Raw genomic sequence first — 23,726 nt, 5'->3', positions numbered from 1 at the left:
CACCATTTAGCCAAGTGTTTTATCTTATGTAGACAAGTATGCAGTGCGTTTTACTGTACAATGTACATTCTATGCCTTGAAGTTAACTTTTATAGAAATGTGGTCTCTTAGCACAGGTGGTCACTATATGACATGTTCCACCTTATAATTGTAAATGATATCACATATCTAACTCAGCATCTAATATTTATGTTGGAAATACAAATCTGCACTATGTATAGGTACCATACTGCATGATGTGTATGGGTGGGAGGAAATAGGGTTACTTTTTGCTCTTATAACTGGCTGTAACTTTGCAATAGTAAATAAAAGCTATGGACTTTCTTTAAATGTTAGTACACTCTTCAGAGCAAGAGCATTAATTTGATACCAAGTTTGTAGTGAGACAGATGAAAAACTGACCATTTTAAAGCATTAAATTGGGTATAAAGGTCACCAAGGGTCACATCTGAGGTGGCTCCCTATCAAAAATAACCTTTATGATACATACAAACTATGTGGCAAGTTTCATGCTTTTATCCAAAAGTGCACAAAAAAGGTCTTAGCACCTTAACTATGTCTTCTCTGTGATCACTGCAAAATGTATAGAATTTGCTACTGTGGTGTACCTAGTAATTAATTCACAAATTCTCTTTGTTTGACACACTATATATATTATACGGTAATAATAAAATCCAAATTAGAAGATGAAGGCTATGAAATGAAGTCTATGAAGATTATATAGCTAGCTTGCAATCTACACTATTGGCTACGTCACATGGAGATCTACAGAATTTACTTTGGGTCTACCTGTGTACATATGTAAGCATCGCTCTGTACATAATCATGCAAATTCAAACAAGCTACTGTTACGTAGCACATTAAATAAGAGTACTGGGTAAGAACCACAATACACTCATGATCACCACACCACAAACTCACTGTCATGATCCCATATCATCACAGGTTTGTACATGTTGTATGTATTACTTCAAGTGATCACTTTACACATGCACTATTACAAGTAGTATGCAAGTAGATCACAATACTAGCAATACAAAAAGACAACAGGATATATCAAAAGGCATAAATCTAATGCTACTTGCTAACTGGTCATACAAAATATTTTATAAACTCTACTTTGGTAACTAAAACTAATAACACACTGTTCAGATACATATCTGGAAATTGTTCAAAGAAGCTCACAAGTTGGCGGTGGACTACTCCATTTTCCTGATATACACTGCACAAATTGTGTCCCAACCTTCATTGCGTAGCCAAGGTTGCAACTATATACTGCTTGATTGCCATCAGGAAATGGGAACACCTTTCCATTTTGAGGATCGCTCAGAGGACTGCAATCTATTGCTGCAAAAATAATAATTATGAGAACATACATAATAATTTGTGAATAGCATAAACCACTACAACTTGCCCCTGCATACAAAGAAACTTGGCATGACACAAGTAACTACAATTTATGCAATCAGGCATATTTGTAACCACAATACAAATTTGTTCCAAAAGATTGCACACCAGCAACTAACACGGTGCTGTAGCATAGCTCTCAAAAAGCTATAAACTTTGTCAGAAGTTTATTTTAAGGTGTAATTTAGTGCAAATATTTTAAATCATGGCAATAATCTATGCGGGTGTTTTATTAAAAATAGGGTAGAGTGCCACTTATGCTTCCAAAAAGTATAACATATCTATAAATTCTGGAAAGGACAGTCATCTAGGCAGTTTTGTAAAGGAATACATTAATTTTGTAGACTTCTTTCAATGCTTTATAGTACCGGGTATCCGGTGACTGTTATATTAGAGTATTTTGACTGTCTATGATAGAACATCTTAAGTTTACAAGGTGGATTTCTTTGATTTAAAGGATATGGAAATGGGACATGTGCACCTCTTCTTGGATGGTGAAGACTACCTACAGTGTACAAAAACTATTATTTACATGCATGTTAAAGTGATGTGGATGGATTCTACCAAGGATGCACTATACTGCCCATTATAGTAGCACAAACAGAGTGTGGAGGAAGTTGGTGATGTGAGGGAAGAGTGACCAGGGTAGTGAACACGTGGGAGCAGGAGGGTTGTTCCCTGAGAGCTGAAAAAATTTAAGATTTCATGCTATCATGTTGATTGAATTGTTTCCATGCTCATATATAAATTCATTATGCTGTATAACAAAATTATTCATGCTATCGTTATTTATTATAAACCATTACTTGGTTATTGCAGATTTTAAATGATACCATGTCATGTACAGTTCCAGTGCAAATTAATTTTGCAACCTTTTAATGTCATCTCACTTCATTTTCCTTTACACTTTCGCCATTTTCCCAGTGCGAGAACTTATTCTTAAACTTCTGCATAATAGTGATTAAATTAAACTACTGTAGTGCAGTTTCAAACGATGATAAATTGGAGCAATGTATCTTGTGTAAATATTTTGCATGCCTACTATATATGCCCAACAAGTTAGAAATCTTAAAGATGCCTTATTATCTAAAAGTCAATGTAGCCTAGGCTTAAGTCTATTATGCTCCAAAATCTTCCTATTATTCTTTCTGGCACTTCTTTTTTTATTCACCTATTATGCTCAAAATTATTCCTGAGTCTACCTATTATTCTTAAATTATTCCCAAATATGTGTGCCAAATTAGTATTTTTGTTAGGGTTTTTAAACAAGTGACTGCTTTATTAGAATTATGGACTCGAAGTTGACTGCTCTATTAGAGTAAGTGACTGCTCTATTAGAGTATCTCGATCGTTTTCACCGTTTTTATGATTGTACTGTTTTCAGGGCCGCCCAGAGAAATTAAGGGGCCCAGGGCAAAGAGTTAAAGTGGGGCCCTTGACCCAAGTTGTAAGGTGAAGACCAAAAAAAAAAAAAAAAAAAAAAAAAAAAAGGTCACAACCTGCTGGTAATGACAATAACTACCCATCACCAACCATATCTCCTTATCTATAAGCTTGGTACACTGCTCCTCTGAAGAATACTGTGACTGCTCTATTAGAGTATTTAGATCTGACTGCTCTATTAGAGTATATCGATCTTTTAAACAGGTATTCAGGGGGCCCTTCATGGGGCCTCCTGGGGCCCCTTTCAGGCTGGGGCCCGGGGCAAAATGCCCCAGTTGCCCCCCCCTGTGGGCGGCCCTGACTGTTTTGGTAGTAAATCTAAAAGATTTTTACACTGCACCACAACAAAAACTTATAATTTTGTACCAATTATTCTTAGAATTCATCCGATTATTCCGGAATATTCCCCAATGCTTTTCAGTACCTATTATTCCCGAAATTATTCCGGCATAATAGACGCATGCCTAATGTAGTCATGCAGTCTACTTTTTTCTATCTGCAATCCCAAACAGAATTGCTCAGGGTTGACACAATGAATCTATATAAATCAAGTTCTTGTAGAGCTGAGCTTTCAGTTCTTATTTTTCACTTTAAGCATAGCTTTTTGTAAATTTAGCAATGCCCATACTTCTGACTATGTGAAAATACGTTAAATAATATGGCTGCCTATTTTATCTTTTTCATGTGAAAATTGGTATAGATTTTATCCACAATGATGTCACGAGCACAAGATGGCCATGTTATTGGGGGATTAATGTACAAATGCCTGTGGAGAAATTGTTTTGATCGATCATATTTCAGCCAGGGAAGGAGATATTGAGCTCTAAGCAACAGGCATGGGCACAAGACAACACAATACTGAATGATGTGTATCACATGGTGGAAAGTTTTCGAGATAAAACTTGTTTACTATGGTTTTTATTACATTATACCCATACCTGTTGGCTACTGGTTGGTATCTTGACGAGTGAAATATGATCGATCAAAACAATTTCTCACCTGTACATTAGTCCCCAAAATAATGCGGCCATCTTGTGTTCATGACGTCACTGTGGATAAAGTCTATAAGTAAAAGCTTTCCATTCATTATCAGTTTTGTAAGGCAGAACACTAGTGCAAATATTCCTCTTTGCCTCAATATTAATACATGGTTAAAACAATATCTTACTTTCAATCTCATTTTCAACCACCACAATAACACTAGCACTGTCAGTATTCTTCATATTTCCAGCATTGTTTGTTCCTACACAAGTGTACTTGGTAGTGTGAGGAGAATTAGTTGGTACTGGATACAATGGTCCCAAATGCTGAGGAATTATGGTGTTATTTTTGTACCATTTTATAGTAGGAATAGGATGTCCTTCAGCAATACAGTACAAAAATAACCTAGTACCAACTGTGACAGTGTGTGGTGAATCTGCAGGATCAAGCTCAACTCTTGGAGCATCTGTGGAGAAAAACAGAAATTACACAGAAATTATAGTCTGGTTGCCAGCTGCTACAACAACGAACACAAATAGCAAACAAACAAACGTGATGATAAATTAATTGATTTCCTGTCTCCCAAAGCTGTAAAGCTTATGATTTTCATTGACCATTATTTTATGGATGATAGTGCCTAACCAATGAAACAGTTCATGAATGCTGTTCCTATAATTTTTACACTGCAGTGTATCTAGCAACTGCATTGTCTTCTTGTTGCTGTCTCTAGTGGATACCTCGTCTACTCAAAAATGCTATTGTAACTTTTCCTTTTTATATCAGTGTATATTGCTGCTCTATTACATGCAGCAACTTAGAAGCAGCACAGAAATAAAAATTGTGATATTTTTAATCAATTGATTGAAAGTGGGCTGCATTCATAAAAGGGCATAGTGTGCTCAAAATTAATGCTACAGGTCTGATACGCAGGGAAGCAACAAGCACACAGCAAATTTAAGTAGTTATAAGTAGTGACCAACAGGCTGCAAGGTAATTATAATTGGCAGTGGATACTAAATTGAACGTTGGTTCAATATGCCATACTGGCTATTGAACTGACAGTAAAACTTGGAGAAAAAAGGGTCACTAAAAAAAACAAAAAAATCAACAACTTAACAACAACAAAAAACACAAAATTATGAGCTTTAGGCAAGTGTGCAAACCACTGCGTTACTGCTACTAGCTACCCACCTCCCTTACTTTTTTATCTTATATTATGTTACTCAAGTAGTAATCTCAGTATATGTAGTAAGAAGAACTTAACTTAAAAGGTGAAGAAGAAATCAAAGCTGAACCCGACCCTAACCACAATGCTAATTCTACTTTTCGTGGACCCTAAAGTTGAATGTTCAAGGCAACTAATAAATGATCGGGGCATCTACTCGATGTGAAAATAAAAACCTTTTGGTTCAGTAACCACTTCCATTATAATTACATACAAGAAAATAAAATACTATAGGACAATTTCTGGGTTGCTACATCCACTGCAACATCAACTTGAAATCTTAATAATGAAATCATCAGGGCCACCCATGGGGGGAGGGGAGTGGGGCAACTGGGGCATTTTGCCCCAGGCTCCAGCCTGGCCCCTTGAATACCTGTGTAAAGATGGATATACTCTAATAAAGCAGTCAGACCTAGATACTCTAATAGAGCAGTTACAGTATTCTTCAGAGGAGCAGTGTAGCAAGCTTATAAATAAGGACATATGGTTGGTGAGGGGTATCTATTGTCATTGTCAGTATGTAATTACCCTTTTTTTGTGGCCCTGGAAATCATATCAGTGCTACTATAATTTGCTGTAATTAAAGTAGTGTATATGTACAGTTTTAATAGCATAACTCACATTCAACAGTCAGGTTGACCTTGTCTTCATTGAAACATTGAGGGTGATTGTAAGCTCTACATGTGTACATTCCAGTATCGGTGTGGTTCACTGGATCAAATAACAACACTGACTGTATCTCACCAGTAACACTGTTTGTGTTACTGTATATTAGAACATGTTTGTTAACTATTTGAACTTGTTTGCCTTTGGAGTTGTACCATTTGATTTGTACAGGATAATCAGCATCAACATCATTGGTAGCATTACATGTTAATTTGACTTTCCTTCCTTCAAATACAACTGTTTTGCCACTCATATAAGTTATTGATGGTGGTTCTGAAACAAGGGACAATTGTATCAATGTTACAGAAATTTTAACTCACCATACACAGTAACATTAACATCATCAGATACTACACTACCATCATCATTGGTAACAATACAATGATAAATGCCTTCATCTTCTTCTGTGATCACACTAAATATCAGTTTAGATGATGTGACACTCACAGCTCTATTGGAAGGTCTTATCCAACTATTACTGAATGACTGGTACTTCTCCCACTGATAAGAAATGGGATCCATTCCAGTAGCAACAACCTCAAATAACATTACATTTCTGTCATTGTTCTTAAATACACCAGATTGTGGTTGTACAGTAATGTTTGGAGTAGCTACAACATGCAATTGTAAAATATTACATACAAACGTATTCTAACTTACTGTCTACTTCTAACTGAGCACATTTTGTAGTGTTCCCACACTCATTAGATGCTACACAACAATACAGACCTTCATCTGCTGTCTGAATCTTAGACATTTTAAACTGATACATGGTAGTGGTACAACTAGTACCCATAGGGAAAACTATACCATCTTGAAATGATACTGATGCATTTGATGGTAGAGTAATACTATTTTTAGTCCACTTGTACTCTAGTCCACCAAAACTCCAAGCTAAACAAGAAAATGTTACCATGTTTCCAGGTCGTATGATAACAGGTTGTGGTGGTTGGATTATTTCTGGACAAGGAACTAAATCACATAAAGTAACATCAGTGATCATGATAATTAACAGTTTACAATCATACCTGTTACATCACAGTATGCAAATGTGGAATTCACTTTCCCAACATCATTTTCTATGACACAGTAGTAGTTACCCTTGTAATAACCAATACTTTTATCAATTGTTAGGATACTAGTAACTTCATTCAATGATATTTTAGTGACATTTACTGTGACAGTTACTGGTAATTCAGACATCAATCTCTTCCAGGTAATTGTAACTTTCCCATAGCTCCTTCCAGTACATTGAAATGTAGCAGTATCATATACATGTACTGTAGTAGGTTTTGGTTGGGTTATCATCACTGGTAGTGAAACTGTATAAAGTGAAAGTAAAATATGGGTGACTGTACACATGGTCAACTTGTTGTTTTGAGTGTTTTACAGTGCATATAATTATTAAAGTACACACCTTTAACAGTTACTGGTTGATATTCAGAAGCTATTCTTCCACTAGAATTACTCACTACACATCGATACTCTCCAGAATCTTCTGGTTTCAAGTTAAAAATAGTAAGGGTTGATGAGTGTACACCTTGTGCTCTAGAAGGAAGATTATCATTTCTTTTCTCCCACACATAGTTTAGGTCATGTTGATCTGGTATACACTTCAAGGACATATTAAAATTGTTTACTGTAAGACTGATCATTTGACTGGGTAGTACTTGTACTGTTGGTTTAGTAGGAGTGCCTAGAAAACAATAGAAGTAAAAATCTTATTCACTACTAGTATCACTGTGTACTTCAACTTTTGTTGCAGCGCATTATGTGTTCAAGTACTCACAACTATAGATTTGTGACCGGATTTACGAAAAGGTACCTTTTTCACACACAAAAGGTTACCCATTTTTTGAGCTTTGAAGCTTCATAACTTTTTAACCGTTGCATATATGTGCCTGATATTTTTCATGAGTGTAGCTACAGTATCTGGCTACAATGTGATACTAAGAGAAAGTTAATCAGTATAAGGAGTCAAGTGTTACATCATTTTGTTTGCTAGTATGTAAAATGTGTGGAAAAGGTACCTTTTCACAAATCCGGTCACATTTAGTCAAATGGATACAATGTAAAGTGTACAGAATTTTTGAATTTGACTCTATATATGCTGAACTCTATTCAACTATGGATTCTTATGCTCAGCACATTAAAGAATAGGTTACGACTACTTATGAAATAGTATAGTAAGTTAGTAACCATTCATGGCAACATGATACAACTGACTAAGCACTTTCTAAAACCATTAAGTTTTCCATGTGCACATTATATGCAGTACACATTTAATGTATACCACACATTATCAAATGTACATGATAGTTCAATCTTTGTGTGTTGGTAACAATGTACGTAGAGTTGGGGCATGCATGAAACAGAAACACTTGAGGAAACATTTACAACCAAAACAACAATAGCAATATATTTTTACAAGAGAGTAAATAGCTAGTGGTGTTAGTGTGTAAACCATTTAATGCAAAAATTGTTACTTACAGTATATTACAATATTCATTGGTAGGTCATACAAAAGCATATAGAACATTTGTATGCTTGTTGCATAGGCATAGCAAGATATTTTTAGATAGGAGGGTTCTGGGGTCTTGGTTTGGTAGGGCACAGTGTTAAAGAGAAAAACAAAAGGTCAATACCTGCTAAGGATGGCTGCCCTCCATAAAATTAATATGCATTGTATCATTGATAAAGCATATAAAATCCTTATTTACAACTTCATAATTTACTGTGTGTCTTGATATCTCCCATAGGCATAGCAAGATATTTTCAGATAGTGGGTCTTTAGACTCTTGGTTTAGTAGGGCAACGTGTTGAAGAGGAAGAGCAAAAAATGATCAATGCCTGCTCCCTATAGACTGTATCACTGATAAAGTACATAAAAACCCTTATTTACAACTTCAGAATTTGCTACACTGCTTCTCTGAATAGTGTGACTGTTTTATTAGAGTTATTGACTGCTCTATTAGAGTATCTTGATCTTTTGCAGTCTCCCCGGTTACTACGCCTATGTGTTGAGGAGAGTGGTATGTAAGTTGACCATTGAAAGTTCTGCACTTTATAAAGTACTGTTATTAAGCTATGTAGCTATATGTAGTCATTGCATACCTGTATAAGAAAGTTTTGCCATACTTGACCAAGCTCCCAAGCTGTTAGCCCTCACCACACAATAATAACTACCAACATCATCGTTAGTCACATTGGGAATAACAAGAGTACTAGTAGTAATTTCTGGTGAGTACACTTCACTGGTCCTAGACTTGTCAGGTAGTAAACCAGGTGTTCTGTACCAAGTGATGTTCAGGTAACCATATCCACTGGCAGAACATGTGAACACACCACTGAATGGAGTAGCAGCACTTGTATCAGTAGGATGAGTGGTGATTTGAGGAGAAACAACTACAATAGTAAGTATATAAGTTTGATTCAAATGAATGCATGTATTACATAGTGTGCATAAAAATAAAAATGTGCATATAAATACAGTGTCAGGTTTTTGAATACATGTACATATACAAGTGTGTATTGTGCTATACCTGCTACCAAAATGTTCATAACACATAATGTATTTGACGTCTCACCTTTAACAATAATGGTAGCATATTCAGAGTAACTACTCCCACTAGCATTAGTAGCCACACATCGGTAGTTACCAGCATCTTCTGGTTGTAGGTTAATGATTGTGAGAGTATTAGTGTTCACTCCAATGGCACCAGATGGAATACTACCACTCTGTCTTTTCCAATTGTATGATGTTGCTCTATCTGCCTCACAAGTTAGTGTGACATTCATAAAGTTGCTGTTTAAGTCAACAGATATATCTTTTGGGTTCTTGACAATCTTTAGAATATTTCCTATCAAATATTATACAAGTAGCAATGCACACAAATAAATCAGACAACAATGTTATGATTCTTACTTGTTACTGTTAGGTATACAGTGTTAGAAACAGCAAAGTCTCCATACATATTTTCAACATAACAGCTATAGTGTCCTTCATTTCTTTCTGATACCTTATCAAATTTAAGGATGGGTCCGATTTCTCTTTTGATAAGCTTATTAAAATGTCCTTGTTTTCTCCTCCACTTGTAAGTGAATGAAATATTTCCCACACCTCTGACTGTAGTAGTGAATGTAGCAGTGTGTGTCACCTCCACACTCTGACTGGATGGTGTCACTGTCACCTCTGGTAGACCTGTACCACCAATAAAACATTCACACTACCACCTAACAACATCATCATAGTCATACCAGTAACTGTCAATTTAGCACCATTTGATGAAACACTCCCTCCCTCATTACTTGCCATACAAGTGTATGTGTTATCATCAGATGATCTCACATCTGGGATCACCAAGGTATTGATGTTTATACCAGTCACTTTGCTAGGAAATGATCCTGATCCAATTGTCCATTTATAACTGACATTATAACCAGTAGCAGAACATGTGAATGTGGCAGTTTGTGTGAGATCAACACTTTGTGATGATGATGGTTTTGTAAGTACTGGACGTTTTACTGTATATCATTCAGAACATTTATCAAATTTATAAAGTACAAAATTTCCTTACCTCTAACACTGATTGCAGCATAGTTAGAGTAATTTGGTCCAAAATCATTAGTGGCCACACATCGGTAGTTACCAGCATCTTTTGGTCGTAGGTTAATGATAGTGAGAGTATTAGTGTTCACTCCAATGGCACCTGATGGAATACTACCTCTCTGTCTCTCCCAATTATATGATGTTGCTCCATCTGCCTCACAAGTTAATGACAGGTTGTGGTTGTTAGTGGACAACCTGGTTACATGACTTGATGGATGAGTAGTTATGTTGGGAAAGGACCCTATATAAGAGAAAATTTGTAAACTATTATCCCATCCAAAACAGCTTATAGCCGTAAAAAAAGTGCGCGTCCAAGTAAAGCAGAGTTAACTGTGACAAAAAGTAATGATATCATAATGCGGCCATGTGCGAGGTGTGCAAGTTGTAAAATTAATATTAGCTACGTATACAGGAAAGGCGGCCAAACTCGAACTATTTATTGCTACCAGAGAATCTATACACATTGCTTTATTGAGAATTAAATTTGTGTGGTATTTATGAAGATGCTCTCACACACTTAAAAACTAGCAGCATCACATAGTTCTCATTAACACTTTAACAATAACATTGTATTATCTGATTAGCTAATATTAATTTTACAACTTGCACACCTCGCACATGGCCGCATTATGATATCATTACTTTTTGTCACAGTTAACTCTGCTTTACTTGGACATGCACTTTTTTTACAGCTATAAGCTGTTTTTGGATGGGATTTCAATACTTTTTGTTAGAATAAGCAATGCACTGTTGATAACAGTAGGTGAGTTTCCATGGTTTTGACAGAAACCCCAGATTACAGTGACAGAATATTAAAATATAACTAATTTTAGTGGCCAGGGCCGCCCACATGTGGGGGAGGGGGATAACTGGGATATTTTGCTCCCGGCCCCAACCTGAAAGGGCCCCAGGAGGCCCATCAGGGGCCCCTTGAATACCTGTTTAAAGAAAGATCGATATACTCTAATAGAGCAGTCAGGATCTAGACCCTTCATTGCCTCTGGGCCCTTCTTTAACTCTTTGCCCTGGGCCCCTAATTTCTCTGGGCGGCCCTGTTAGTGGCATGCAACTGCAGTCAACTAACACCCATTTTAACTAGTAAACCTTTAATAACACTTTGCCTTTCATCTTGTACTGCATTAAAACGACCAAGATACTCTAGCCACTCCAAATAAATTCTCTGTTTCCCGTCCACCGCCCGCATCTAGTTACTGTCAGCTCTAAATATTCCATTATTCCGTAGTCTTCCATTATTTTCCGGTTATTCTTGCATACTGATAGGCTCAGTAAAAGCCATCTCGAAACAGGGTCAGCTCACGTGTCAGCAGTACTATCAAGTCGGCACAAACTTCTCGTTTGTGTTATTTTTGCAACTTAAATGGGAAGGAACAAGTTTAAGCATGCTTTTATGCAGCTTTTTATGGTTGTGCCAGGCAAATAATGGCTTGAAAAGCTGCCAATCTTATAATGAAAATGGACCGCCCGCCCGCATGCGAATGTGCTTGAATCCAGGACGGGAAACAGAGAATTTATTTGGAGTGGCCTTAGAGCAGTCACAAAACAACTGTAACACAGCAATCAATATTTAGCAGTTACAACTTCTGCCTAGCATCGGATTGTATAGTTCAAATTACTAGCTACTTACAGACTTTACAATATAAAAATATAGCACTTGTATAAATGTGACTGTTCTATTAGAGTATCTCGATCTACTTCAAGCATTGACTAATTCAAGCGATATCAATAAGAGATCTTGTGAAATGAAATGAGAATAGTAAAGAAAAGGCAACTATGTACAGAGACAATAGAGGGACGCGTAATTATGTCCTGTTGTAAATAAACGCCTTTAAAATTTATATTACTACTAAATAAGCGCATCAGAATAGGCTTGCCTGGCTGTTGTCTCATTGCTTGTCTTTTCGTGTTGAAGGGATTTAGTCACAATTGGTGAGTTTAACTGTACATGTATTTGTGTTGTAAAACTTAATTGTAAAAAGGCGATTAGCACATATGATAAAACATGTAATTGTCACAGTAGAGCATATCAAGAAGTTTGCGGAAATTTGCTACGTTTTTGCTCCAGCCTCACCGATTTGTTCACTATAAAGTGGATAAATTCTATTGTACAGACACTTTATACTCACGTATCCTTTCACTCCAAATACGTATTTCAGATTCCCAAGTAGCATGAGAAAGAGCAACTCATGGTGAACAGAATGATACTAAATGAAGCTCAGCACACAAAAAACCCGCTCGTCATTTTGACAATACAGGAACACAATTGGTTTCAATACATTTCCTATGGGGCATTTTCACTATTCTTATAGATTCGATCATATCTCGTGACATGTTTGGATTTTTCAGGATTCGCTGCTAGATTCTGGTAGCCTATTCTTGAGCGTTTCTAACAAGCCGTAGTGAGCACTTCCAGCGTAAAGTATATCTCGTCAAAACGATGCTAAAGTCGGAGGTAAAATATGCGGGCAATTCGGAGCGAGATTAAAGCTGTGTTTTGGCACGGAGTTCGTCGAGTTAGGTTTGACAAGCAACGCACAGCCAATCTTTAACTATAAATAATTTCCCACACTTAATCCAGTGCTTTAAAACTATTTTATTAATGAAACACTGTATGTGTGCAAAAGTTCTAGTACACCAATACATCTGTCATGAACTGGCACTATGGAAGAATAGCCAATCTTTGACGCTCAGTGTAGTAGAAACCTACAAAATGAAAAATCAGCAACAGTAAAGCCTTTAATAAATGAAATATAGCAAGTTGAATCAATTACAGCTGCTTAATTGCTTTGATCTTGATTGGACAAATCACCTAATTAGTCATGGCAGCTGGCCTGAAAGTTCCATTTTTGAGCAAAACTTCTTCATATGTCTCTCACAATTATTAGACATTGGACCAGGGTAAAAAAGTTTACTGTTATATTTAGAGGTTGTAGCGTTTGTATATCTTAGTATCTTAATAAATAATCCTCCATGATCACTAATAGTACAGTGAAAATTGGTCATTATTCAGGCTGTAGGGACAAAATTTTCTGACCTAGCTATTTACAGAGGTGGCTGCATTTTGCAGCCTTAAAAAAAGGTAAGAAGCATGCTGTTCTAACTGGCTATAGAGATGGATTTAGTGTGTGACAGTGTATGAGACAGTGAGTGCTGGAAGCAAGGGGGCAGCCAATCTGTTAGAGCACCAAAGGCACTGCTTCAGACATAGACAGTTGGCTGTCAGCCCAACGTGTAAAAGGTTTCACTTTTGGTCCTTATAAGCTCCTGATGAAGAAAGTGATGAAGTCATTATCCATAAGATATATTTTTCAGAGTATCCATTTCAGTCCTACAATATAGTAGCCAAGCATAAGATGAACTTAACACAGCATTCCAGTGGTTACTGGTGACCACAACACTGCCTGAGTTAATCTGTGGTGAGATTTGAGACTACCAGAAGCCCTGGAATGCCTTCAACACATGAAATACCAAATATCTAATGCCTGACTTTCATCCACAGTGGGCTTGTCTTGGTGGCCACTTGTACAGAAGGGAAACAACTGCCACACCGTCTTTCAAGTGAAACAGCTAGTTGCCACACCCCTTAATTATCAATTTGTAAACTCTTGAGCAAAAATTGTGTGTGCAAGCAAGTGCGATGTTGTGCATTGGCAGTGTTGTGTATATGGTTGTTGCCTAGCAATGACACATCACAAGTATTGAAGTCACAATGCGTTACTGTATCATCCATCTAAATACAATCTCTGAATGTGTCATTTTGTGTAGAGAGCAATCTTTCACAAGAAGTGACCTGCAGGTTTCAGTGTATATTGTTAACCATAAATATTGTTTACCATTGTGAACTGTATGTACAGTGAAACCTCACTTAGTGGCCACCTCTTTAATAAGACCACCTCATTATATTGGCCACCTCTAGTAAGTCCTAAATATAGCTAAGCAGTACTTTATGACCTCATTAATAAGGCCACCTTGTTATTCAGGCCAAATTTTTTGGTCCCACAGCTGGCCATATTAACGAGGTTTCATTGTACTTATGTGAATTTTTATTTTTCATAACTTTTCTTCAGGTTTACTGATGGGCACTATGAAGCATTGTTGACTGGTCTGTACATAATGTGGTGACTTGAAATGCTAAAACAGTCCGTAGCATGTCTTGTATGTACATGTAATGTGTTGTAATGTGTCCACACATCCACACATCTTAGAAATAAATACAATTGTATTCTCTATACTCAGTTCCATCATAGATAATATATACCTCCGGACACGGGATTGGAAACGGCAGCACTTCACAATGGATTGTGATATACACTCCTCGCCATGGCTATCGACACCTTCGATAGGTGTCGATAACCGTAACACGGAAATAGTTTCCTGAAATAAAACGGTTGCGCGGTTGCACGAATGTATTTATTTCCTCGTGGTGGAGTTCTGTTGCTCTTATCGCTCTGAATCGATGTTTACAGAAGTTGTACTTGCCTAATAACTGCCAGGTAATACTTTTGTTAAGGTTATTTTATTATAGGGATGGTTTTGTAACTGTCTTGTATAAAATTTGTACACTTGTGAACCTGTAACTTTCGCCACGTGATAGTGTGGGGACTATAAGTAGGTTTGCAGCGTTATGGTGGCTAACTGTGTACGGTTTCGATGTAAACTTTTTAATTACGTATGTTTTATTCAATTCAGGTGGAAAAGAGTCTTTTTCTGAGTTAAAAAGTTTGTGTACCCATATTTGGTGAGGGATGTGAGGTGACAAAAAGCTTTCAGTGTTATTGACTAGGGTAAGTATCCCTATGTGCAGTTTTGTGTATAAATTTTGCTGACAAGCTTGTGTATGTCGTAGATTTGTAATAAATGGGACGCAAGTTTTTGAAGTATGTGCCTAAGGGAGCATCGCGAAAAAAGTCATCAAAGAAAGCTTTAGGCAATGAGGATATACCAGATAAAGTACCAGCCAGCAATGATGAGCTACCAGCCAGCAGTGATGAGCTACCAGCCAGCAGTAACAAGGTATTAGCCCACAACGATGAGCTACCAGCCAGCAGCGATGAAATACCAGCCCACAATGATGAGCTACCAGTCAACAGCAAGGAGGTACCAGTCAACATCAAGGAGGTACCAGTCAACAGCAAGGAGATACCAGTCAACAGCAAGGAGGTACCAGTCAACATCAAGGAGGTACCAGTCAACAGCAAGGAGGTACCAGTCAACATTATGGATATTGGACCAACCAAGGACAAGTCTACTCAATGTGATCTGCTTTATAACCCTGAGGAGGAAACTGTTGCCAAGAAGCCCATAATGTGTGATGCGTCATGCCAGACGGATAGTTATATCACCGAAGATGAACCAGCTGAAGATGTTGTGGACAAACCTCAGAACTTGTGCGAGGGAAACCCTGATGCTAAGTTTCATCCACTAATCCTGAAGCACCAAGGTGTTTTTACAAATCTTCAAGGTAAGTGTTGGCAATAAATGATTTTTATGTAATTTTTTTGCACAATAGGATCGTCAGTTGTTGCCTATTATGATCAGCGTCACTCTACAATACGTCATGTGAAATGCTTGTGGAAACTTCCAGATGGGAATTCAGGAAATAGGTGTGGAGTATGCAAACAATACAGGAACGTAATCAGAAGTAGCCTCAATCGACTGCTTAAGCAGCCCCAGCTAAGGACAGAGTCATGTGAAACTTCAAGTCACACCAACTACAAATGTTTGACAAGCTCTGAGAAAGATGAAAGAATGAAAAATTTGCATGATGTAGTGAGAAGGAAGGAACGAGAAATACAGTCATTACGAAAGAAGATCAGTGACATGATACAAGAAGAAGGAGTTAGAGTGGATGCTATTATGCATAATGACCTGCTGACTATTATGAAGAAGCATAGTCCATCAAGTAATGATGCTAGTGAATGTAAATTTAAAGAAATGTTTTGGCAACAGCAGCTACAAGCAGCTTCTCTGAAGGACTCTCGATCCATGCAATGGCATCCAGCAATAATTTGATGGTGTCTTTACTTGCACCACTGCTCCAGTGGCTGCTATAAAACACTGAGAAACTCTGGGGTTTTATCATTACCGTCAGAAAGAACTCTCAGGGATTACAAACATTTTGCTCCTGCTGGTGTAGGCTTTAGTCATTCAACTGATCTGCAGCTGTTAGACCAAATCAAGCAACAAAAGCCACCTCACCTCTCAAAGTATGTGGGAATTGTGATTGACGAGATGTATGTTAAAGAAGGGTTGGTGTATGACAAGAGCACAGGCTGTTTAACTGGCTATGCAGACCTGGGAGAGATGAACAATGTGTTGGAGGCAGCAGAGCGGTAGTTCAAGGACCCCAGCAGTAATATGCAAAGACCACTGGCAAAATGTATGCTAGTGATTATGGTGAGGGGACTTTTCTATAGTCTGAAGTTTGCTTATGCCCAGTTCCCAGCTGCTAGTACCAAGGGTGCACAGTTGTTTCCACTACTTCACCAATGCATTTTTCATTTAACTTGCTTGGGCCTAACTGTAGTGTCAGTCACCTGTGATGGAGCCAGTGACAACTGTCGCATGTTTTCGCTACATGGTACTAAGAAAGAACTGACGTACAAGACAGTGAATGTGTTTTGTCCAGGAAAACCACCAATATTTTTCATATCAGACCCATCTCACCTTATTAAAACCATAAGGAATTGCTTTGCAAGGGGAAAACTTTGGGTAAGAATAAAATGGGCCTGTATGCATTGTTGTTATGTTGTTTTACTGCAGTGCAATGGGTATTCGATTGATTGGCAACTGGTGGTTGAATTATATTACAGGAATACTGGTGCTCAGACAACAACACCAAGTCTGTCTCTAGTGCCGAAATTGACTTATGAGCACATCAAGCTTACCAGTTTTTCAAAGATGCGTGTTGATTTGGCGGTACAGGTTTGTAATATATATATATATATATATATAGTGTACATGTTTTTTACATGTGTTTCTTGAAGGTTCTGAGTGATTCGGTGTCCAAAGCAATACAACTCAATGGAGGGGAGGCTTTGAGACTTCATATTTCATTGCAAAGTTTGACAAGTTTTTCGGTTGTTTTAATGTGTCCTCATATTCAGCTGGCAAGAGAAGCAGGAAGCCATTTCTACTGCCATATCGTGGTCCCAATGACTTTAGATTGACTGTAAGATTTGCTAGTAATAATACTTGAGTGTTTTCATGTTTTCCTACACAGTTTTTAAGAGAACTATTAATGTACCTGGACCACTGGAAGAGAAGTGTCAATGACTGGAAGGATTGTGACCCAGAGGATAAAAAGCAAATGGTGCTCAGCAGCATAACGGAGCAAGGCATTAGGATAACAGGTAGATAATGCCTTTGTATATGCATTCCAACATGTTTACTGCATGCTTTACTTAAAGTTTCCTCATTCTTGGACTTATTCCGTATTTATTTGAAATGGATGGGGTGAACAGTTTTCTGAGTGAAAAACTGAGCCAAGATGCTCTCGAGAATTTGTTTGGCATACAGAGACAGTGTGGTAAGAGTAACGAGAATCCGATGGTTGCCCAGTTCCTGAAGAACACTCAAGGAATCCGTGTGATAAATACCATCTAACATCTGAAAGTAAGTACACTGAGAGTGTCCAGTATACAATTTATATTTACCTTCGTTTAGGTTTGTGGAAACTGGTCTCATTTCTTCTGGGAACCGGTCTCATTTCTTCATGTTTTTCACTACTTTTTATCAACAGCTGATGGCTGCTACCTTGTCTGGCACTGTAAATGAGTTGAGTGCTTTCAAGAACCTTTTCCGTCTTGTTTGTCCTTATTTCACTGACCATGCTCGTATTGCTAACAAAAGTAAGTTCACTGAGAGTATGCAAATTATATTATATTTAGTCTTGTTTCAGTTGTACTTTAGTGATTACAAGATTCTTGGACTTGGTTATCAGTGTATCAGATGCTTCTTGTGAGCTTATGTAACACGTTAGCCCAACAAAGTCACATACTAAGTGGCTGTTTTATGTCTGGTTAGACTCACTGATAACACCTGTAAGTACACCAAATAATCCAGAATATGAATTATGTTTGCCTCCACTTAGGGTTGTGAGACCTGGTCTTATCAGACTTGTCTTAGTTGTACATGGATTGTCGGTCTCAGACTCGGTTTCAGTTTTAAAAGATTGTTACAAACTGTAAGTACAATGATTGTTCAGTATACGCATTATATTTACCATCTTTAATAGAGTTGTGGGACCTAGCCGCCGTTCTACATGGTAATACTAGGTTTCCAGACAAGGTCTCAGTTTTATGAGATTCTTATTGTTACAGACTGTAAGTCCAACGATTGTCCAGAATACACATTATATTTACCGTCTTTGTATTAGAGCTGTGGGACAGTTCTACCAGACAACTAACAGATTGTCACAGAGTTCTACATAGTGATGATAATACAGGTAATTTGTAATGGAACTTGTGAATTGTATTTACTGTCTTACCTGCTGCAGTTGGATAAAGACTGATAAATGACGAAATTGATTTGATACTGTCATGGCCAAGGAGACATTGATTTACTAGCTGTACCTATTGTGGTTTTAACATATTTACAGAATTAAATTCGTTACAAATATAATTATAGAAATTATTTAATTAAGGTTATGGAAAGTAAAAAAGTACAGTAGTATAGTAGCCAATATATGGTTGAAATAGGCTTAGTATAGTCTGATAATACACTGCACTATACTAGTGATTTAATCTCTAATATATGACTGTCTTAAATGTATTCAATAAGCTTGTTATAGTAAAGTCCTAATCTATTAATATATGCTGTACTATTTCATTCCAATACTAACATAATAAGACTGTTATAGACCTTATTATTCTGAGCTTTTTTCACAGTGTCATCGTGCGATAGCACTTCTACACTTCTAGGAAGATCCACAATGTCCTCATTGTTAACATCTATTGTTCCAGTGTAATAATACTCTATTCCTGGAATCTCAATGGAATAGGACACTGGTTGTAATTCAGTGGTCATCAATATTAAGAACACTTTACCAGCAATATAATTTTTGAAAAAACCCAAGTAAAGTCGCTTCCTGTATATAAATTATTACAATAGAAAATTAAATGAAGTAGACACCCAAATGATAAAATATAGCAAATGAAGACACAAATGATGGTATTATATCATAGCTCTGTGAGAAAATCCCTACATTGGCATAATATTATAGTAAAATAAAAAATAATTAATTTGTTCAATGCCATTTTCAAAGTAGGAATTTTCCCAGCTGTACTGCAATACCATCATTCATCTCTTGTTTCACTATTTGGATCCCTACTTCATTTATCATTACTAATATTTTTTATATTTTTTAGTTATATAGCATACAGCTATACACAAGTGACTTCTTTATTAGGTTGACTGCTGGATTAGAGTATCTCAAGTCAGTCTCTCATCTACCTGGTCCAAGAAATGTGGTCACTATTCCTTATTTTTACCTTTATAAATACAGCTAGAACAATAAGGAAGTAGGTAATCATATTTGAATAAATAGAATGGTAAGAGGTGTGGTGATTTGATTGATTTATTTCTGGAATTCGACCAAGGCCATTCTTCCATTTCAGAATATACACATGTACAGTTACACCTGTAGCAGTGCAAAACAAATGCAAAAACAAAAGTATATACAAAAGCACTATAAAACAAGCAACACCAAGCAGCAACATATAAAGCAGCAACAAGCAAGGAAACTTTTCTACACTGATTTATTAACAATATAGTCTGTTGCTCTGAATTTAACTTATTTTTTATTTTTAACACTTCTGAAAGACAGTTTAAAGATATTTGTAATCATAACAGCATCAATACACATGGTAGTATGTCATACAGCCAAGAAAGCCAGCGCACTACATGTTAGTGACAGCAAGAAAGAAAATGCAATTTTCTTACATGCATAGCATGGTCCCTTCTCTAAACTACACTATTTTTGCATTATATCCAAGTACTATAAGGTAGGCCACACAACAAACTTTATTTTTCCTTCACGAGGCCAAGATTTCTTTTCGCACACTTTGCAAAAATTGGTACAAAGTGCAAATGCATAAATTGATTACCTTGAAATTTAAAAGATGAATTAAGGTACTGAGTTTGTTATGAATCTGATAAATTTTTTAAATTATTTTTATTAATGCTTTACAGCACAAGGGCTGAAGGTCTGTAGGAAACCTGGTCCTACAACCTGCTCAAAGACTTTAGCTACATAAGGTGTGTTTGAAAAGTTGGAGAAAGGAGAAAAAATCCATAACTGGACCTAGGTAGCCTCAAACCTGCAGCCATCCGATTTACGTTCGAATGCTTACAGGAATCTACCAGGTGGTCAGGATGTTTTCTCCTTGTTATTTTCATGTAATTATATCCATAGGCATTCTAGAGAGTTACTCATTATCTCTAAATACCTGATAAATACCCACGGTGCTATGGATGTTGATTTACATAACAAAGATTGAACTTTTATCATGGCTACTGAGTAAAATGTTTTAGGGAATAAATTAAAAATTGGTATTTACATAGGCTAACCATGATAGCAATGCCTATGATAGTTTTTGAAACAAAGGAGTAACAGCTCCAGAGTTACTAAGCGAAAACCAAATAAGTGTAAATTGTGGGGTCGAGATACTCAAAAAGAATATTCACCACAGGCAGTACACTAGTGTTGGGAAAGTTACTTTGTCAATGTAATATTATATCAAGACACACGGTAGTGCGGCCCAAGAAGCCGGCGCACAACACCTGTGAGTATATTGACAGGAAGAATGAAAACGCAATTTTCGTACTTCTGTAGCTCTGTGCTGCCTAGATAAAACAAGACGATTTTTAGTGTGGACATGTCCTCCAACTTCAGTACTCCACATACCAAATTTGAGTGAAATCGCTGCAAGCGTTCCGAGATATGCGACTTCAAAAATTGGCTTAGTTTCTTGGTTTTTTTCTTCCTCTTTTCGCACACTTGCAAAAGCTGCTATAAATGCGAATGCCATATCCGATTGCCTTGAAATTTGGCACACAGAAGGGGGGTATAAAGGCGCATCTCTGTACGGACTTTGGCTGGAATTAGTTAGGTTGCTTAAAGCTAAATTTAAAACTAATGTGGTCACCAGTGACAAAAGCACCAAACTTTCTCCACATATCTAGTGCAACCTTAACTTCAATTTTTGATAGGATCTATTATTCTAAAAAGGGCCTTTCCATAAAAGCATTTATAGTTATGTAGCTGAAGAATTTTCAAAATTGGCAAGCCATATAAGTGCTAGTTTTGCTCTATTTCATGCAAGAGAACATTATGCAGGGTTGAAGATTAAACCAAGAGCTGATAAACAGTAATATTACTCTCACAAGCTTTATTCAATGCTGACAAGTAATTGTTTCATTCATACTGACTGTTACTGGATCTGCAAAAAGGTACCTTTTCTGTGACACACAAAATTTGACCCATTTTTTGAATTTTGAAGTTTCATAACTTTTTGATGATGGCATATAATAGCCTGAAATTTTCCATGGGTGTAACTACAGTATCTAGCTGTATTCTGGTACTAAGAGCAAGTTCAGTATAAGGAGTCAAGTGTTACATCATTTTGTTTGCTGGTATTTAAATTGTGTACTTTTCGCAAATTCAGTCACCTATGGTTTACAGCGTATACAGCTTGTATAATCCACAAACTGTATAGAGAAATTTCTCTATAGTTGCTCACTATGGAAATGAATATACATTGTAAAAAAAAATATTTGCAGTAATTAGTTTGTGGTATATAAATGAATATCTCTTACATAATATGCTTTATTTTATTTATTTATTAAGGCTTTACAGCACAAGTGCTGAAGGTCTGTAGGACACCTGCCTGTTCAAGCGTTAATCGGATGGCTGCAGGTTCGAGGCCTCCCAGGTCCAGTCATGGATTTTTTCTCCTTTCTCCACCTTTTCAAACACACTTTCTGTAACAACTTTAAACAGGCTGTAGGACCAGGTGTCCTACAGACCTTCAATACTTTTGCTGTAAAGCCTTAATAAATAAATAAATAAATACTGTAGTCATGCAGATGTCACATCTTATACAGAATTCATTTTATGCTTGTTTGCAAAGTAGCTATAGCTTGATAACTTACCAGCTTATACTACACCAGCTCTTGTTATTTAGTATGAAAATATGTGTTAGTGCTACATGCATGATTTTGTGAAATCGCATGCATGACCACAACAATAAGGTTCTCCATACCATTAACTCAGCAGTACAACTATATACCATGTAAGATAAAATTCCTTTACTCAAGTCTCAAGCTGAAGTAATGCTAAAAATGCATAATATTATTTGTAGTAGTGGATATGATGTATAGGATTTCACCAGGGTTTGTGAGAGCAAAGTGTGGTTTAAGTACAGTATAACCCAGGGATGGATTTTTTTCATGAATTTCCAAACAGCTTTCATTATGCAATGGTAGAGTATAAATGACTAACTATGTACAGTAGACTGCAGAAAAAAGTTAACGTTTCGTAATTTTAATTACGCTGTAGTAGCGTAATTACAAAGCGTAATTACGAATTATGCTCTATTGGTAACTATGAGTATATTGTATATATGGCTGGTGAAAAACTACTTTTTTGCATAATTACAGATTACGGTCAAAACGTAATTACAGTACAAACATGGTAATTACTTAGTAATCACACCGTAATTACAATTACGAAACGTAAACTTTATTTTGCAACCTACTGTACATGTAAATATAATTGCCTTACTACCAGAGCTTGGCTGGACATGCAGGTATGTATATATCAAATGCTATAGTTTTAAAGATGTTTCAGACATATGATGCAAACTGATGAAGTATTGCAATTTTAAGATCAAACTGTAGCAGTGAAAAATAACTTTTAGTATTGCATGTTTACATTCACCATTACCGTGAAACTTAGCAACCAAAGATTACACATATTTAGCTTTGACATGCTAGGTTAGGATGTAAAAAATACAGAATTGCAATACGTCGCTGATAAGTTAATGAAAAGTGTAGAATTTCAACTATGACATGTTTGGCACAATTGTATGCATACAATATAGCTGTGCTGAAATTACATGCAAAGAAGAGTTCAACTAGCACAGTGGTCATGGTAATTTTATTACTGTGAAGCAGAACTTTATAGATGACTGTTCTAGTGGTAATATTCTTTCAAATTCCTACATTCAATAAATCAGTCCTGCAAATATAATCTAATCAAAAACAGCCAAGCTGTAAAAAAAGGTGCGGCCCTCAAAATAGCCATGGTGAAAAAAGATGTGAAATCTAAGGTGGCGGCCAAGAAATGGCTGTGATGGTAGGTTAATGGTTAAATTT

At 36.6% G+C, this 23,726-nt stretch overlaps 2 protein-coding genes across 4 annotated transcripts; one reads left to right on the top strand and one right to left on the bottom strand.

Moving 5' to 3' along the window:
- Positions 1 to 978: 978 nt before the first annotated feature.
- LOC136255010 (basement membrane-specific heparan sulfate proteoglycan core protein-like) lies at positions 979 to 12,641 on the bottom strand. The gene is made up of 14 exons (XM_066047731.1): positions 12,626 to 12,641; positions 12,476 to 12,532; positions 10,300 to 10,572; positions 9,980 to 10,246; positions 9,648 to 9,923; positions 9,310 to 9,582; positions 8,837 to 9,127; positions 7,140 to 7,418; positions 6,751 to 7,044; positions 6,383 to 6,694; positions 6,043 to 6,333; positions 5,678 to 5,995; positions 4,019 to 4,297; positions 979 to 1,347 (listed from the first exon to the last, which is right to left on the bottom strand). The coding sequence occupies exons 1-14, from the start codon at positions 12,639 to 12,641 to the stop codon at positions 1,172 to 1,174; spliced, it is 3,402 nt and encodes a 1,133-aa protein (XP_065903803.1). The 3' UTR covers positions 979 to 1,171.
- On the top strand, positions 12,203 to 18,992 carry LOC136255717 (uncharacterized). 3 transcript variants are annotated; one of them, XM_066048549.1, is made up of 15 exons: positions 12,203 to 12,278; positions 14,417 to 14,842; positions 15,039 to 15,133; positions 15,196 to 15,810; positions 15,859 to 17,060; positions 17,112 to 17,273; positions 17,336 to 17,520; positions 17,572 to 17,701; positions 17,759 to 17,963; positions 18,015 to 18,199; positions 18,250 to 18,391; positions 18,442 to 18,534; positions 18,586 to 18,673; positions 18,727 to 18,795; positions 18,847 to 18,992. In XM_066048549.1, exons 4-5 carry the CDS (start codon positions 15,207 to 15,209, stop codon positions 16,359 to 16,361), a joined length of 1,107 nt encoding a protein of 368 aa, XP_065904621.1. In that variant the 5' UTR covers positions 12,203 to 12,278; positions 14,417 to 14,842; positions 15,039 to 15,133; positions 15,196 to 15,206; the 3' UTR covers positions 16,362 to 17,060; positions 17,112 to 17,273; positions 17,336 to 17,520; positions 17,572 to 17,701; positions 17,759 to 17,963; positions 18,015 to 18,199; positions 18,250 to 18,391; positions 18,442 to 18,534; positions 18,586 to 18,673; positions 18,727 to 18,795; positions 18,847 to 18,992. The 3 variants fall into 3 exon arrangements, with proteins under 3 accessions (XP_065904621.1, XP_065904620.1, XP_065904622.1); XM_066048548.1 differs by having other exon boundaries at positions 15,180 to 15,810; XM_066048550.1 differs by having other exon boundaries at positions 15,039 to 15,810; positions 18,857 to 18,992.
- The last annotated feature ends 4,734 nt before the right edge of the window (positions 18,993 to 23,726 follow it).

This window comes from Dysidea avara, chromosome 5 (genome assembly GCF_963678975.1).
Source record: "Dysidea avara chromosome 5, odDysAvar1.4, whole genome shotgun sequence".
NCBI classification, from domain to species: Eukaryota; Metazoa; Porifera; class Demospongiae; order Dictyoceratida; family Dysideidae; genus Dysidea; species Dysidea avara.
The sequence above is the reverse complement of the archived record's forward strand: the minus strand, read 5'-3'. Positions and strand labels throughout refer to the sequence as shown.